The sequence below is a fragment of the Rhipicephalus microplus genome, chromosome 1 (genome assembly GCF_043290135.1).
Source record: "Rhipicephalus microplus isolate Deutch F79 chromosome 1, USDA_Rmic, whole genome shotgun sequence".
NCBI lineage: Eukaryota > Metazoa > Arthropoda > Arachnida > Ixodida > Ixodidae > Rhipicephalus > Rhipicephalus microplus.
Genome location: NC_134700.1, coordinates 233,705,845 through 233,724,603, shown reverse-complemented (window position 1 = coordinate 233,724,603; position 18,759 = coordinate 233,705,845). Strand labels below are relative to the sequence as shown.

The 18,759-nt window shown below is 43.3% G+C and overlaps 1 protein-coding gene across 3 annotated transcripts in view; it reads right to left on the bottom strand.

Annotated features, from left to right (window-relative positions):
- LOC119159523 (ankyrin repeat and IBR domain-containing protein 1-like) overlaps positions 1-18,759 on the bottom strand; it is an 86,587-nt gene that overhangs the window by 48,367 nt on the left and 19,461 nt on the right. For all 3 annotated transcript variants that reach the window (XM_075891627.1, XM_037412316.2, XM_075891628.1), the window contains 7 exons: positions 13,917-13,970; positions 12,438-12,555; positions 9,573-9,784; positions 8,106-8,191; positions 3,823-3,967; positions 3,107-3,276; positions 653-741 (listed from right to left, as the gene is read on the bottom strand). In XM_075891627.1, coding sequence (XP_075747742.1) covers positions 653-741; positions 3,107-3,276; positions 3,823-3,967; positions 8,106-8,191; positions 9,573-9,784; positions 12,438-12,555; positions 13,917-13,970 — 874 coding nt within the window. The remainder of the gene's footprint in view (positions 1-652; positions 742-3,106; positions 3,277-3,822; positions 3,968-8,105; positions 8,192-9,572; positions 9,785-12,437; positions 12,556-13,916; positions 13,971-18,759) is intronic.

Sequence of the window (18,759 nt, the reverse complement as noted above, 5' to 3'; positions counted from 1 at the left end):
CGCTATGCACTTGCAATTTCGTGCAATTTTTCGATGCCACGACTGACGACAAAGAATTATGCCTGAAGCTTTAAAATCGGTCGGAGCATTTAACGACTTACTCGTTATGCAATTCACATTGTGCGATGCCCAGTTGTTCGTTTGCTGTTCTGAAACGCTTTGTTACTCATAATAACACAATTCCTTTCTCGACATCCAGCCGACCTAAGGCCAGTTTGCAACGCAGTCTTAAGCACCCGCGTGGCTCTGTAATAGAATACTGGGCTGGCACACAGAAGACCAGGGTTCAAATCTCATTGTGTTCTCGGTGTTTCTTATATTTAGTTTTTTTTTTCTTATTGAGTGATAGCAGTTACAGACATTAGCAGCGGCGGCAGACAACTACGATGCATGCGACCCTTGTTGTGATTCTTTAACAGCTTTTGCTGCAAAACAAATCACAAAATGCGACGTCAGCATACATAGATTCTCGGCTCTGTAAGAAACCATTCTGTTTTTTCATTCATCACCTAAAGTTTAGCGATCATTGTGTTTGCACACACTACAACGAAAGGACAGTTTGTGATCAACGAAAAGGAAAAGGAGAGAGGAAGAAAAACCAAGCACGCCTAAGTGCAATTAGGAGCAATAGAAAGATGACACCACCACTCACATTCCTCAGGTTTAGCCTCGGCCACCTTCTTTTGCCACTCCTCCCATTTCTCACAGCAGCAAGGTGCATGTGCTGTGCCCAGACATTCCCTGAAAATGATGTCAGGACACCCACAAATCAAGAGCCACAAACAAATGTGAAACGGGGTTCAAGTTTTTATCACAATGCAGAAGCTATCGTCAACAGATAAAGGTTCCGTGGTGGGACCAGTACTGGGGGCTTTGTATGACAGCAAATTCCCATTATAAGTGTCATGCTTCACAAATCAATAACTCTAAAGTATATAGTATGTAGCTTGCACAACTCAAAAATGAGTTGTTACCAAATTACTCAAATATTCCATTATCTACTAATACTACTGCTTCCACTGCTTTCATGTTTGACCAATTGACACAATACACAACTATTAATTAGTTTTAGGTCCTCTAGCCATTTTTATCCCCCTACACCGTCATAAACTTTGATAGAACAAAATTATGTCCAACACAAAACTGGCTTCATTATGACCAGACATTCATTTCAAGTACATGCTCATCACAGGATTGTACGGGCAAGAAACCTTCCAAGCTTTGCCTGGTAATGCATCCTATTCATATAGTTTATATCAGCATTCATAGAAATTGTCAATTGTTAACTATGTCTTTAAAATATCACTTGTAAAGGTGATTCAAGTATATTCCAGATTACTGAAATTCAAGCACTTCAAATATTCAGATAAATTTTACAGTATTCAAAGTCATGTAGTTTGAATTTAAATTATTGAAAATTTCAAATTATTCGAAACGAGCAAATCGGTGTATATTAACTGGATGTAACCAACTCCCCCTGTAAAGGTGGTTTAACTGCAGTGAGGGTATGCTATAGTGCAAACGCTTATCTAGGGGAGATTCGCACTGCCGCGAAGCCTCACTTTAAGGTTAAATGAATATATTAGCTTCCCATAGATTCATCAGTTTTTCAGTTTAAAAGCTTGTTGTACTAGCTTATGTGCTCTAAATATACTGAATGTTAAAATGTAACTTACCGGTCATCAAATGCATTCTACCCAAAGTCAAATCATGCTACTATTGAAAGTTGCTTCCACTAACTTTGAACTAGAAAGAATGACATTGGTACATGCCTTGTTTAAATTTTTGAAAAAATATTGTGCGCGTTTGGTTGGGTTGTGGCAAATATGCTACTTTTTGTTTATAATATGTGATATTATGCCATTCGAATTCCATTCGAAATTATACGACCAAATCACTATTCGCTTCAAATTTACTTTGAACCTAAAATTTACCATTCACACAAGCCTACAGATTACACGTTTCCAAGCTAGTCTACATGATCAGGTGAAAGAGCAGTTTAGAGCTGAGAGAGTTCAGTACCACCACTTACACTCACTACCACGCGATGATGCTCCTGTAATCCACCAGTTCAACACTGTCAATTATAAGCACATACATCGTATCATGCTGATGGTTGTAAGCTCGAGCTCTTCATGAAATACAGCCTTTGGGAGCCAACTGGTTTTATAGCGGCAGCAGTTGTTCAGCTAGCAAGCCAACTAATGAGGCACAACAAAGTTGCAAGTTGGGCTAGCTGGAACAAATCATTCATAATGGTACTGAACGCAGACATTGCAACTCCCCTATTTTTTTGTCCCGTAACTCACGTTTGCACTCAGTGCCATTATGAATACATGAAGCGGTCCATAGAAGCTGCCCTTAGGAGGTCAAATCAGAAGCTATCATAATGCCACCCACAAGTCATTGACCCACCAGAAGACCTAAAGTATGTTGCAAAGAGTGGAAGATTTTATTATGGGCTTTCTCTGCAAACAAACAATAAAGTGTGTATGTAAGCCCACTGATAGCATGCTGCACTGTGGCTAAGTCTTCCAAAACAAAGCTTTGCAAGTAAGTTAGCTACCCTCACAATTTATTCACCTTCTCATTTACCTTGAGAGCCTCAATGCCAACCAAAAGAAGGCTTCACGTAGCTGATCTGTGCACGTCAACAGACAGGCCTCGCTCCCCCATGGAGTGTATGTACGCATGCCCTCTTAGCGACACAGCGCTAGCAGCCCTAATTTCTCTTCCACATTACTTGGGTTCAATGCATCCTTGAGCCGAACACCCTAGCTGACCGCATTGTTGACTGCACAGAATTTTGAGAATCGTGGAGATCAAACGTGCACTTCCACATGGAAATACTAATCCTCACAGTCCTGTTTCTATCACAAGAATTCAGATGTTTCATAATGAGGCAATAATCAGTCTGCGCACTTGCAGACTTAGTTGCCTTTGGCGCACAAAAAGCACATCCCACCAGCGTTCCTAGTAACAGAAGTGGTGCAGTGAAGCTCACAAGATTATGTAAAAACTTGAACATAAGTTCAAACAGAGTATTACCACATTGCACAAAGCATGGTAGTTCAAGAAATAAAAGCAAGTACTCAAGCGAGCTTACCAGCAAAAATAGTGGCGATTTCCACAATCCACAGAGTGTGACATGGGCTCTCTGGGAGTGGACTTGGGAAGGCGCAAAGGAGGTGGGTCAACTGATTCCGGCAAGTGCACTGCCCTCCCACAACCGGCCCATGGACACCACTTGAAGTTAGGGTTGCTTTCCACAAAGGCCTGTCACAATGATGGATAGGCAACAGCCTTGTCTTTTACCTCAGCTATGCCAGCTTCCCAAAATATGTGATAAGCCAATGCACTAACACAATAATTTTAGAGGATCAACTGGTGTCTGTTGTAATCACCACACAGAATGTCCAATGACCAATTGTGTCCCAGATTGGCATAGCTCCATATACACCACATTTTTCATCTGAAGATTACCTTCGACGTGAAGCATGACTTGTAGCGTCATCCTGTAGATGATTGTTGTAAAGTGATATTGCACCGCTGCACTTTTCTGCACTTCTTAGGATGCCGATACAAGACAAGAGATGAGGAGACATTTTCTTGCCACTGTTGCTCAGCTGCAAGCCAATCCTAGTGCTATAAAAGCCTTTCAAACTCGATTACTAAATTAACCTAAATCAACTAGTCACAGTCCTATCCTTTTTTACGAACCATGCCACTTATACAGCCATACTACTGCATTAAAATCAACAGAATACACATGTTCAAGATGACAGCAATGACAGCCAACTGCCTGCTTTTTCGTGAACTCACCACAATGTCAAACTGTAGATATCGGCGCACCATGTCGGGGCTGACAATATGCTCAATGATGTCCACAGGAACAAGCTGAGAACAGCCGACGGCAGGACACACAATGCTGTGCACATCCCCTTCCTGAATCTTGATTGTGAGGTAGCTACGTAAGATGGCGAGAAACACAAGTTGAACACAACCTATTAGCAATCCATGCTTGGTAAAATTTTAAAGACTGATGCTGAACGCTTTCCTCATCGCGCCCATACAGTATTAATAGCCCCCAATCAATGGTTTGAATTGTCGCTATCCAGACATTTCACACCGTTCACGGACACACTGCCCGGTCCATTGTGACAGAAAAATATAATTTTTTCCTTTATGTAGTTGGTTTTCTTCACCGCATTGCCTTGTTTTTTTAACACACTCTAAAGTTGCATTATCATCCATGTGGAAAGTGAAAATGGCTGTCGCCGGATGCAACGGGCACTCATGCTTCGAAAGATAGCAGATGTCGGCATTCTGGTGTCATTGAGGCTCATTTTATCTACTTAACGAGCAGCAGCGAGTCTGAAGATGCTGATTTTTTTTATTAGTCTTCGACTCCAAGAGCAACAACAATTCAAACGAGCCTGGAACGTCAGCCAGTCTCTCTTCCTGCTTTGGGCAATCTCAGTATACGCTTCAACACCAGCCTGCCTGCTGTAGAACACCACCCCTCTAGCGCTTCACCAACATAGCCCAAAAAAGGTGTTCTCGAGATTTTGAGGCTCCCAAATGTTCCCATTTTAGAAAAGTATGTGTCGAGATCTTATGCAACTTTTTTTCTGTAATTTTGCTTTGAAATTATTTTAAAAAATATTCCATTTACAGTAATGCTACTGAGATCTTCTGCTTTGAAACAATTCTTGAAGCAGTAAAATTTTAAATTCTAAAGCAGTAAAGATAAGCCGAATAACATACATTGCCCCTTACCTCAAGTGAATAAGCTCAGAAAAAAACTAAATCAACTGCATGATACGAAAGGCTTTTAAGAGAGCGATCGGCCTCCTGATCAATGCGAGCATCGAAAGATTTCTAGAGCTAGGACTTCACAACTCACTCGACGAGTTAATTGAGGCCAATACCGTTGCACAATACGAAAGCTTAACAAAATCAGATATCACACTCAGGAAGGACAAAAAATGGAGGTACTGCCTCAGTCCGCAACCGCTTGATCGTTCCGCCAATTCCTAAATATATGCACACGACGCACCACGTGGGTTGGCGTAACGAGCGTGCTAGACAGCTTCAAAAGTTTGGTAATAGTATGGACGTGGTATATGTAGATGCCGCGAGATTAGCATAGGGAGAAGAGCCCACGCAACTGTGGTCGTTGACCATCAGGGCAAATGCCTCGCGAGCGCCATGGTGACGACGGGACACACGGAGGTGGCCGAAGAAGCCGCAATAGCCTTAGCACTTGCCGCAACGCCCCATGCTGAGATTCTGATAAGCAACTCGCAGATGGCAGTCCGCAGTTACGCGCGCAGCCGTGTCTCGCGGGAAGCGGCACGCATCCTTCCAATGTGCGGAGATAGCAACTCGATGTCGTGCTCACAACCCCAAATTCCAACGGTTTTCCTCCTATGGACCCCGGCACACACCAGAATTCCGCTCGCGGGGAACAAGGCGGCCCATGCCACGGCTTGGGGTCTCACTCGCCAAGCCCGGGCCACTATGTGGCCACTGCCTCTGACTCCGAGAGCGGGGCGATGCATCTGCTGGATCAAGACCCTTTGATAGGCACGCAGCAACAAGATTCAGAATGGCCATGGGGTGATTGTCTTACAACGTTCCGTGACATCACCCAACACTATAGGCTCGAAATGCGTAGGTTCCCGCCACCACACGAGAAATTAAACAGGCATGATGCCGTAAGCTTTCGCTTACTCCAAACCCACTCCTACCCTAGCCCGGTCGTTCTACGCCACCTCTACCTGAACCTGTACCCCACCGATATGTGTAAAGCATGATGGCACAGAGCAACGCTGAGCCACATGCTCTGGGAATGTGCCGGCGACGACAGTCGTGAAAACGCCACCAATCGTGATTCGCCTATAGCGGCCGTCAATACCAAATCACAGGGAGCCTCGAGCTCACTCATTCCTGTCGCCGCCCCGGCTGCGGGAGCCGTGGGGGACCTTCTTCGTCGCCGTCACCGCTGCTGGGAGGAGGCCCTCCAAAGCCCAGAGCTGAACGACCAACTCTGGGCCGTCCAGCAGGCCGAGAATGCCGCCTGAGTCCAGGGATGACAAGCCGCCCCCTAAAGCCACCGAGACCAAATTGCCGGCCCATTGTGTTCAATAATGTCTTTTCTCTCTCTCATGAAATAACATTCTAAAGACACGTATGCGGTTATCAACAGGTATGGTAGACAAACGCTGTGACGCACAATGCTAGAGACTCACACAGAACCAACTGCATTTCCCTAAGATGACTTCAAGGATAAAGAAAGATTCTTTTTCTTCACAACCGATTATACTCCTGGGCACAACATGACGTCTTTTAGCTAGTCTCGTAAAGCCAACCTCGTCTGGCAGTTATCTTTCTGTGCTGAAACTACACGATTTAACGAACTTTAGTTTCCTTTTGCAGTGATGTTTTATAAGGCTAGAGTGTTGTCTATACTTTGGAAACCACCTATACTGTCCTCTAGAAAGCAGTGCATAAGGAAAAAGAACCTCACAGGGTACCTTATGCGTACGCCTAAGAAGACTGGAAGGCAAGAGCTATTTTCTTTTTATTGCAATAGTAATTATATGAACATTCTCAACTGGTCTTTGCCGTCGTCAGGGGCATAGCCAATTTTTTTTTGTGCACCTTTATCTAGGGAGGGTGGGGGGGGCTTGCGCTATACATGCCATTTTGGGTGGGAAGCACGGTCACGTTGTGCCCCCCCCCCCCCTTCCTGGCTGCGCCACTGGCAGTCACCATCATGTTTTGTGCAACGTGGGAATTGATAGCATCCCCCTGCGCATAGTGTGTTTTACACGCGGGTAAAAGAGCGCGAGCGGAGGCAACGAACACGGCTAAAGCAGAGGTACAATTAGCCGACCTATCTCCTTTGCACAGAGAGTGGATGCGATAACATCACCTCGTGTGCCAGGCCTGCCATTCATTGTTACTCAAGCAAAGAGGGGCACGTCACCCGTCTTCGAGGAGCAGGAAGGAACGCCGGGGAGGGAGGGGCTTTGAGGAATTGATATGAACTTTGACTTTAAGGGTTTGATCGCTGACGTGTGCATTATTTCGGCAGGCATTAAAGACATCTGGCATACACTTCTACCTTATACTCTCAATGCGAACAGACTGTGCAAAAAGTGCTTCACTTTGTAGAGTGGCCATACAAGGGTATGCACTGAGCCTTGATCGAATTCAAAAGGGCAGGGTCTTTTAGGGGCTTTTGCCACAACAGCGATTACAAACATGAATGTGCTGGTGAAAGGAATTACGAAAGAGCACTTCTGAATGAAGATACATGAATAAACTATTAAGAGAAAAGTGTCAACGCGTTCTCACCGCTCACGTGTTGTTTTGTGGAGGCGAAGCACGAAAAATTAGATTGCCATGTTCAGAAATAGATGTGACAGAGATTCTGGTGGCACACATACAGTTATTACTTTAATTACTTGCCACACAACTCTTCATGATGATGAGCTATCATCAGTGTTCCTTGAATAGTTGACGTCCGCGTTTCTCAGTTAAGTGGTCTTGCACAGCAGAAGTTGTGTCGGCACCAAACATAGCATAGTGTATGACTTGGGATGCACGCGCGAGTGCTGTTTATTTAGTGGAATAATTCTAGGTACGTGATTGTGACTTTGTTTATTGCGACGCTCCCAAATTTTACTTTGGCACAGTTTGGCTCAATTTTTTTTATGTTATCAGGACGGCACAGTAAATGTGATTTGGCACACTTTGAACCCAAAATTTTGCTATTCGCACAGCTTCAGAAAGAGCAATTTACTAACAAAAAATCTTTTTTTCTTGTAGTTAGTGTTCCTACAAACACGTTCTGTGTATGCTAGGCTGCACTGCACACTTGCTAGAGCAAGGTGCTGAAAACGCAACATGATTAGGAACACAGGATTGAGAAAAACAGAAGACACTGTCTGTCTCTCTCTGATATTGTTTGTGTGCACTGTTTTCTATCTTGTAAACAAAGCAAAGTCACAGCATCTTGGTGATGCTGCTAAACGAATGGGCTGAAGCATTCCATCTTCTCAGCGTTCCAAAAAGAGTCAAACAGCAGTTACTACCTGCGCCAGCAGGAGATACAGAACTCGTGCTGACAAGGAACAATGACAGGATCTGGCTCGTGCACCACTTCTGAGCAGATGCTGCACTGCAACACATAAAAGAAAGAAGAAAAAACAGCATACTAAAATTAAATTCATGAAGCACAGCTAAGAATACAAGGGAAAAAAAGAGGGAAATAAAACATCGAATAGCATAAAGAAATAAACACTTGCAATGCATGCAATACTCTATAAACATGAGACACTCATTTGCTCGGTATAACTGTCAGTTCAAGCGCACGAATAAACAGAAAAGAAGAGAGGGCAAACGCTCGTCTTCTCTTTTTTTTTCTGTTTGTTCGTGCGCTTGAACTGACAGTTATACCATGCATATCCAACTAGCCCAACTTTCGATTCTGTTGCAATCTCATTTGCTCAACAGCAAAAATAAAGATACTATAACAAGCAAATTTACAATTTCCTTGATTTCATAACGAGGGTCTTGTTATGGCTCACTTGATGCCTTGAGGAGGTGTGCAAGGAATTATTGGTCAGTTGCCATCTCGTAATAAGATCACGTACTGGGTGACGCCAAACAGGCAAGAAGAGTGTTCCCACTCGCCGCCATGACTACTGGTGGTGCTGACTGACGCTTCCATGTTTAAATGCACATAGTATATACCCTATAAAGTGGACGGGGGGGGGGGGGGGGGGGATAATTGCCATCGTAGTTCAGTGGTAGAACATCGTACGTCTTATTCAAAGGTCGCAGGTTCAGATCCTGCCAGTGGCAAGTTATCTTTCATCCACTTTTCTTTCTTCAAGTTTACATTAAAATTACTTCTAATAACATCCCCTCTACTTTTTCTAGAATTACTGTCTGTTAGAGTTCTCATTATTATTCTGCCTAACAAAGGAAAAGAGCCCTTAGGTTTACAATTTCTTTCACTGACATAAGGGAAACTCATTGATGTTACACTTCTGCATCTCTTTGCAGAGCCAAGTGAAAGTTTCAGTCAATCGATTAAACTCAAACCTTTATGTAACGAACCCGGATATAACAGTATTAGTTGTAATGAAGTAAACAAAGAGTAGCTCTGTCATGAATAGAGTGCTGGAAATATATGTTCATAACGAATTTTCGGGTATAACATGGTATTCTCATGATAGGTGTGACTTTGTTATAATGAGGTTTGAGAGTATAAGAGTTTTTCCTTCACTGCGGCAGAATCTTAGAAGCTACGTTGCTTGACTGCAAACCCAAAGACTGCAGGATCGAATCCCGGCTGTGGGAGCCGCATTTCAACGGAGGCGAAATACTGGATGCCTGTGTACTTAGATTTAGACGAAAGTTCTACTCCAGGTGGTCAAAGCTTCCAGAGCCCTCAGCTACGGCTGCCCCTCATAATCATACTTTGGTTTTGGGATGTAAAATCCCAACAATCGGTATTGCATCATTTGTCCCATGTATACCAATTAGAAACGTACAGGCAATCTAGCAGGCGAGCGGCCTTGCGGTCCACTCGGTGTCGAAGGTGATGACGAGTTGAGAGAGCCCGACTGGTACTCTTCTGTCACCACAGGATCATTGCTGCGCTCGGACGCGTGCACTGCAGATGTCGTTGGCTGTACTCCTGCAGCCAGGCAGCACCCGACCGGGTCTTGGACCCATGCTTCCAACAGGGCCACCTGGCTCCAATCTGCAGCAATGTAGGATACACACATCAACATCTCACATCCTTGCTACACGTTCAACGGCTAGAATCTTGCCCACCTGAGGTTGGTCGAATTTACAGGCACAAGCGTGCCATGTGAAATGAAACAAAACACAAATACAAAAAATATCACAATTCAAGAAATTACTATAGAGAGAAATTATTGGTGTAATATCATTCTGTAAGTTCACCTACTAGTACGAGTGTCGAGAGCTTCACTACTTAGTTTTTTTAGTGATACGTCGCATGAATGGGTGTGCTGCTTTTTTATTTTTCCTTTTATATACTGCCCGAATGTGAATGTTTTTTTTTTCTTTTCTCTTGCAATGATGCCAGAATTGAGGGCAAGCTTCCATTGCTACTTTTCAAATGTATTATTAAGAGTTTCTTTTCCTATTTTATCAAACAAACAATTAGTTATTAAATTTATTTAGTGCACCAGACACCTCTATAAATTGCCCAATGAAAGTTGCAACTAATCAAGTTGGCAGATTGCATGCCCACCTGCGTAATAACTAAACATTTTTGAAAGCTGTAGTTCCTGCGCTTATTAAAAACAAACAAAGGGGGCTTAGAAAAAAAACGTGCTTGGTACATTATGAAAGCCGAATGCATATGACTAGGTAATTAATATGCCAGTTGTCACAAGCACATGCAAGAAAGCACAGCATCTAAAAATAAACTAAAGGGTGAAGGTGAGGGGAAAGGGGCCAGTCAAGCTGCGAAATTCAGCTTTTTCCTAATTGCACCAAACCACGTATACCATGTATTTATATGTACTTGTCGTTAGGTTTGGTTAGGTTGTTTGGTTTAATAAACTCAAACTAATAAAAAAACTGACAGGCTGCATGTTTAGAATTGCATAGAGTGGCAAAGCAATGGTGCATTAAAAAAGTGATAGCTTTTGTTGCTAAAGAAGTAATAGTTTTTATATAAGCAGGTTCTGTCATAATATCTGAAATAACAAAAAAAGGACCTCTTTAAATTGTTTGCTGACCTTATACTTTAATTAATCCTCCCGAGTTGTTTCTTTGGCCCAAATTGTCATTTGAGACTGAATTTCTTAATTAGCCAATTTCACTATAAGTGCACTTAAAGTTAGACCAAAATGGCCGCGCTACCTGGTGCAGTTCTCGCGCACTGCGGCGTTGAATATGACCGTTTTTGAGGTGGTTTCGGAAGCGAAAATGGTCATCAAACTGACTTTGCGACCCAATAACTCGACAAATACGCATTACAAGGCTATAATATTTTAGGAACAGCTTCCTTAGACCTTAATGATTATGAAAAAAAATACTTCAAAAAATCAGTTCTTCGGAAAATTTTCGGCCTCCTATACCCGTGTCTCCCCTTAAACAACTGAAAAAAAGCTATTTAAAGGCTTTTTCTTTATTAACATTATAAGAGCAAAATACATTTTTTTAATTATGCAAAGGATTCGCCTTGCTGCTCTGAATTACGGAATGCACCCTAAACTTCCAGGCTTTGGTGCAGAAAGTATCTCTGAAATTTAAAAACATAGAAGCACAGAGACAAGCAAGCACATTGAATCATAAAACCTAGGATGCACCAGCGGGTGTTTGCTTCCACCTGTTAGCATCCACTGCTGATAAGTCGAGATGCGCACGCCTGAATGCGATCATATAAAAAAAGCATGCAGCTCTATCTAGTCACTGCCAGGATTGTGGGAGAACTGAAATTGCGTTTCATTTGACAAAACTGCCTCAAAAAGGAGTTTATTTTCTCTCACTCACTTACTTTTTTCTCCACAAAGCAGTTGCGGGCATGCGCAAGCTGTTTGTGCTCATAGAAGGACACCATTTTTTGATTCAGGGTACGACAATCAAGTCCTTCCTACACCAAAATGCATGCTTTGAGTGCATTTTTAATATTATGCTGTGGCATTTGTTCAAGCCAAAGAGAATTCAGCAAAATGAATTAATATAGCTCAATAACAGCACCCCCAACAGCTTATTTCAGGGTGCTCCGCCGCAGTGGTCTAGTGGCTAAGGTACTCGGCTGCTCACCCGCAGGTCACAAGTTCGAATCCCGGCTGCAGCATTTCCGATGGAGGCGGAAATGTTGTAGGCCCGTGTGCTCAGATTTTGGTGCACGTTAAAGAACCCCAAGTGGTCAAAATTTCCAGAGCCCTCCACTGCGGCATCTCTCATAATCATATAATGGTTTTGGGACGTTAAACCCCACATATCTATCAATCAATGCTTATTTCAGGGTAGACGACCCCAGCTCCTTTTGTGGGGGGGGTTGTACAAACCGTGTGGACAACCTTTGCTCGTCTTCGGTGGGAAATGGGTTAGGCTAATCGAAGAGACATTAAATTTGTCCATCTGGCATGGTTGTAGTACTTGCACAGCTGCTCAAGTAACAACGAAGTAATCTCCAGACACTGCGACATGACAAAAGCACAGACATTTCTGATCAACCCCAAGCTCGCATAGCTTATTCCTGAAGTAATCGATGTTTGTTCTTGCTACATGTCAGGGCCTATAGGCTTGTGCCAACAAAAGTGAAAGCAACGCTCCTGAACAGCAACACTTAACCAATTTAATCATTATATTAAGCACTTTAATTTTTATCATGAACAGATTTCAGCGAGTTGTAGTGAAACAGACTGTACCATGACATCGTAGAAGCGCTTCTGCTGTGAACAAAGGCACATGGAGCATGTCAGATGTTTCAACAAGAAGAAGATCTTTGGCTTCTTGCAATTCTTGAGGTCGCAACCCATCGTATGCCTAGCAAAAGAAAGATTCAAGACATGTAAATGGTAGAACTTTAGCATAAACAGTTCAGTGAAATTTGGTATAATACATAAAAATTCCAAAAAGAACACATCATGCTGTTTTCTTAAGCAACAAATACTGAATAACCTCACAAACTAAAAAAGTAACAACAAGCATGATATGTTGCACATTACCAAGTATGCAGTCATAAAATGATGCTGCTCCTATTTGCATTTCCAGATGGTGGCGAAAAATTTCTAATGATGCAGCACGCTAAAATAACTGTGCCCTATAATTACAAAAGGTGACGACGAAGCTTGGGCACTTGCACTTCCCCAGCGCGAAAAGGAGGATGATAAAGGAGATCTCGGAATAGAACAGCTGGCCCAGCAAACGAGTACTATCCCTGTTCGCTTCCTTACAATGGCGTAGTCTGGAAAGGCACCAGAGTTGAGGCAGAAATCACCTGTCCTCATGGGTCTTCGGTGTATAGGCAAAGGGTAGGACAAACATGAACTCATGCATTCTAATGCTTAATTTTCTGCTCAAGGTCATTACGGCTATAGTTTCCTTAGTACTCAGCAGTACAAAGGAACATGCCGTGGGAGACGACAGAAGGATTCAAAGATTCAAACGTATAAGAATGTTTGAGTAGTGACTTGTCAGAATAAGGCCATCCTACCCGCACATAACAAGAAGCACGGGAGGAGAAAAGCTGGGTCTTGACAGAAAGGCAGATACAAATTTAAAAAGAACTTTCAGTTATTCTAAAATTGTAGTCTATCGTTTCACCCATTTAGATTCTTCAAAGAAAAAAACTGCTGTTTAAGCTCCTCTACATATTTCATCATTGCGACGAAGGCAACTGATGAAAAAAAAAACAAGAAATAAAAAGGTAACATGCCCCCTTAATAATAGGCATCTTACGTTTATCTCACTACAAAACAGCACAAACAAACATGACAGACACAGGCATCGCCTATTAGGCCCATAGACAGGAATTTTTTCAAGACTTAGTGAAAGCTCTGGCTGCCAAAAAATATATCGATATTTTTACTATTTATTTTCAGTAAAACATCCCTCTCCCCTAGAAATTCGAGGAGGGGGTTCCTAGTGTACCGCTCCCTTGGCTAAGGGCCTGAAGCCTACGCAATGGTAATATTTTCAACTGCCGGCAGCATTGCTCAGTCACAACCTTGGCAAAATGGAGGTCTGTGTGTTGTTTGTCTCTTCCAAAAAAGGACGAAAAACATGTCCTTTGTTCAGACGCTCACTTGCTTAAAGCAAAGCAAGAAAAGCGGCACTCTAACAATGCCCAAAAGCACTCCAGTTTGTAAAGATGAGTCAGAACGCTATCAGAACAGTTTGAGTACCTTATCAAGCTCAAGTGCCGGGTCCTTGTCCTTTGGCTTGATAGTAACACAGCTCTGAAATATCAAAGCACAAAAACAAAACATGCAAACATTCAGCTGCATAAAACAAATTGCTACATGTTTCTACGATAACTCAAGGCTGCTGATAGAAACATTTGCGAGTTTGATTGATATGCGGGGTTTAACGTCCCAAAACCACCATATGATTATGAGAGACGCCGTAGTGGAGGGCTCCGGAAATTCGATTGATTGATTAAATGATTGATTGATTTATTGATTGAGTGATTGATTGATTGATTGATATGTGTGGTTTAACGTCCCAAAACCACCACATGATTATGAGAGACGCCGTAGTGGAGGTCTCCGGAAATTTCGACCACCTGGGGTTCTTTAACGTGCACCCAAATCTGAGCACACAGGCCTACAACATTTCCGCCTCCATCGGAAATGCAGCCGCCGCAGCCGGTATTTGATCCTGCGAGCTACAGGTCAGCAGCCGAGTACCTTAAGCCACTAGACCACCCCGGCGGGGCAAACATTTGAGAGTTGTAGGAGCTGAAAGTACAAAATTACATAAGCCCACTAGCAATTTAACAATATGAGTTAATTTGTTGATTCACCTTAAAAATCATTGCTGCTTTTGCATTCGTTTGCTGATATATCCTTTCTTAAATAGTTTACCTGAATGAAACACTGCCCCAAAACAATTAAACAGAATGTATTAAGAAACCGTGCAGCTTACTTCTCCATAGGAAAGTTCATTCATTCATGACAGCAGCTACACATACTTAAAAGCCAACAGCAATGAAATATTACTTGGGCGAATTGACTGGGAATACGTAGTATACGTTGGGTGAGCGATGATAATGACAGTAAAAAGTTTGCAGTCGCACCCTTCATTTATTATCGGAGCAACAATTGTCGGCTCACAGACGATGTGGTGTGGCCGGGCAAATTGGACACGAATGGAAATGACGTCAATCGCAGCTCACCACTGCTCCCAAGCAAGACTCCCTGCAGCCGCATCCCCTCCTGTTCAACATGATGCCTCTCCACGAGCAGCTAATTAGGATTTAGCTCTTTTGTAGTACAAAATGTGGGGTGGTAGGCTGCCAGAACATATGTTATGGCTGGGATCAGTGCACGCTTTTTCGAAAAACGTAAAGCTCGAAAAGCTGTGAGTTATCGGAGTGAGACGAAAGGAATGGGAGGTAGAAGAGTGCTGTGCTTTATACAGCGCACTTCAAAGAGGACGAATATAAACACGACTGGTGTCGTCCAAATGCTGTTAAAACTGAAAAGAATGTCGAATCCTGACGCAGTGCCTTCAAAATTTATCCACTGTGAACCCAAGATCAGAAAGTTTCAACCATCGCTAAATTATAGTGCAACGCCATTCGAAGGACAAAACCGGTACGTGAAGTGCTACACTAGCTAGGCCATCTACACAAGAGTAATTAAAGCTCCAAAAGCTGATCGGCTAACTTCTAACTGCCAGTAGTCAAAGCAGCGAAGTTCCACAGAAATTTAATCATACTCGGTTCAAAGCAATTCAAGCACATAAACGTATTTTGAAGAAAACAAATTGTGCTACGTTTGGTTAAATGTAAAAGTTCTGGGCACGGTCAGGCAAGTGTTTACAGAAATGCAGGGATGCTTTTGATATGTGAGAGTGTGCCAAACCGAGCATCAGTATCGAAAACAACACTGTCATACCGTCCGTAGTCTATTAATGAAGCGAGAATAACCAAAGTGTAAACCAGCAGAATCCTTTATTGCGAACTAGCTAGTTTTACAAGAAAAAGGATGAGATGGTAGGCGCAAAGCAGGCAGTTGTTATTTAGCTAAACACTCTAACAAACTTTTATGATCACGTATCCATGTTTACTTCATGGTGCATGTTTACATATTTTGTTTTTCATTACCATCTAAAAAGAAAACTTGGGGAGCGCCTGCGAAACATATATACCTGGGAGCAGAGCACACAATTCACCTGCACCCGTCATCTGCCGGGCTGCTGTCTACTACATCACTTTCAGTCAGCCGTAATGGCTTGCATCTTGTAGGTGAAATTTGGCAGCTAGCAGTATCTTTAGCTACATAGCCTATAAATCCGCTTTTTTCAAAGTGTGCACCATTTCTGTCTAGATGGCCTTGAAGCACTAACTAAATATTTAAGGGTGTTATCCCAGTCCCTGTTAAAGAACCATGGCATCCAAAACTCAGGCTCCATATATAGTAAGCATTTGCTGAAATGCTATAGTGTATTACAGCGAAAGCCATTATCAGATCACAACAAGGGTCGCATGCGGCGCAGTTGTCTGCTGTTGCCGCTGTCCGTAACAACTATCGCTCGAAATAAAAAAAAACTAACAGAATAAAAACACCAAAGTCACGGTGAGATTGGAACACGAGTTCCTTGCGCGTGCCTGCACAGTGTTCTACCACTGCGCCATGCCAGTACTTGTGCAAACTGATCCTAGGCAACCTTGACGACAGGAAAGGAATCCTGCTAATATAAGAAATAAAGCAGTTTAGAACAGCCATGAAACAATCAGGTGTCAAACAATGCGAATTTCGTAACGAGTGGGTCGTCAAATGCTCCAACCCATTACCAGAGTCCTTCAATGCTTTTCTGGTCACGAAACTCCGCCCGAAGGTTGATATAGGGACAAAATCTGTCGCTAGAGGCGCCACCCGTCGTATGGGGGCCACAAGCCGCCGCCACTGCTGGGCTTGTATGCGCACTGCGGCCGACGTTCCGACGCGATTATGAGCATGCTGTTCTTCCTGTTGCCTTCTTTTAAACGTCTTTGAACGCATCATTGCCACCAGATAAATAAGTTGAAACGGGATCCAGTGTCGACGACGAATGAGAGCTGTTTACTTTGGAACGCACGCGTAGTTTACTTGGAAGTGCGGGCCCACCTTATAAACAGCAGCGCATTAAAAGTGTTCTCACACCGCGCGATAACGCATTGTGTCAATAATTGTCTCATAGCCCAATTATATGCATACTTACGATGCCTCGAAGCGGTACTTGCGAGCTATAGCTCGCAAGTGTTGAAAGACGATGCTTATGCTCCATGCTCTTGATGCGAGCAGCTACTGCTTGATCTGCTCGACAACATGTTTGTATTTGCACCCGGCCAAAGGGCGATTATGTTTATGCGGTAGGTGAGCTTTATATTATGGTAGGGCCGCCCGCTAATAGGGGGAGGAAGGTGAACAAAATGAAACACGACTGCGTAATACAGGAGCAATCACATTGGTTTATATCCGGCTCGCCTCTCGCGAGCCGAATGGTTGAGCCAGAAGTTTTATTCCAGACCTTTCAATTGAGTTTATACCCAAATGCGCAGTTGTTTTGGACACACGTTTGTGAGCGCCGATCGCTTTTTTGACGCGGAGACTTTCAATCCCGAGGGCTTTCGGGATCCAAAAATTCTTGGAACGGCGCTCGTGCGAAGCCTCGGTCTCTCTCGCTGAAGCGACACGACCACCCCGTTCACAATGTGCTCGTCGGTTCTCACAACGTCGCTAGCATCAAAATGCTTTTCGCACACCCGAACGTTCTTACTTTCGAAGCTGAAACCGCCAGCTTCCAACCACGGTATAGCTCGCTACCATTTCTCTCAGAGTTCGGCGCTATACTTGGGAAACAGAAGAGCGACTCCTTTTCTTTGTTGCTTGGGTATCCGGAGCTGCAACCCGTCACACAGCACGTCTTAGGCATTGTTCATTCTAATTTTCATGCCATCCACCTTGAGCACGGTGCACTGGCACATGAAGTTCGCGTTTCGCTGATGCAGCAACCGCGAGCTGCCACCACACAACGCCTTCGGGATGCCGCCGCGACCAGTGCATTCCGCCCGGCGCAGCGGGGCGATGGCCCCCCTAGGACGGCTTGCGCCGCGTAGCGGCCGCTCTTGGCACCATATCAAGCTCTCCCATAGAGTGACGGAGAAGTTTCGTGACCAGAACGGCATTAAGGGACTGTGCCATTACTAAAGCTTCAGGCATAATTCTTCATCGACATCAGCCAAAGCATAAAAAAATTGCGCAAAATTCCTTGCAAGTGTGTGGCGGGTACCACACTTCTTTGAAGAATGATGAACGATGCCTCCTTGCTACACAATTAACGATGATTAACGGCATAGTGGGTACCTTGCATGTGCGCTTATAGAAGCTGCCCAAAGAGTGTTTAAAAAAAAAGACCCTGAAAGGCCACTCTTCCAGCTTTCGATGTGACTGCGCTGCGCATTGCACGCAGGCGTGGTTGTTTTATAAAAAGAAAACAAGCTAAGCACAGGTAATGAAAAATAATGTAACAATTTAATAGGACCAATCACGTTATGCTAAGTGTCTGTTAAATTTTGGCTGTTTGTTTAACATGCACTCCCAATTCTGAAATTTCATGTATGCATACCTACTTTAGATATTAAGAGGGGGGGGGGGGAGGAATGTGCGTGTGGCTTAGAAAGAAAAGCTTACATGCATCATTTATTGTAATATAAATGTGCAAGTTAGTCAATTTCAGCGTCTTCATTTGTCAAAACTGCCATACAGTTATAAGGCATATCATAGTGAGTGACTCTGGAATAATTTTCTTACCCCTTAGGCTTTTTTAACATGCCAAAATATGTAAGAACATGGTTATTCTTGCATTTGGCCACATCGAAACGTGGCCACAGTGCCCGATAATAAAGCCCATGCCCTCAAACATAGCAGCACAAGAATTTACTTGAAGATGGTTTTAGAAACTAGGGATGTCAGAAAAGATGCTCAACAAATTAAAGCAGTGCACTAAATTAATGCTATATTTCTGGCTAACTGTAACATC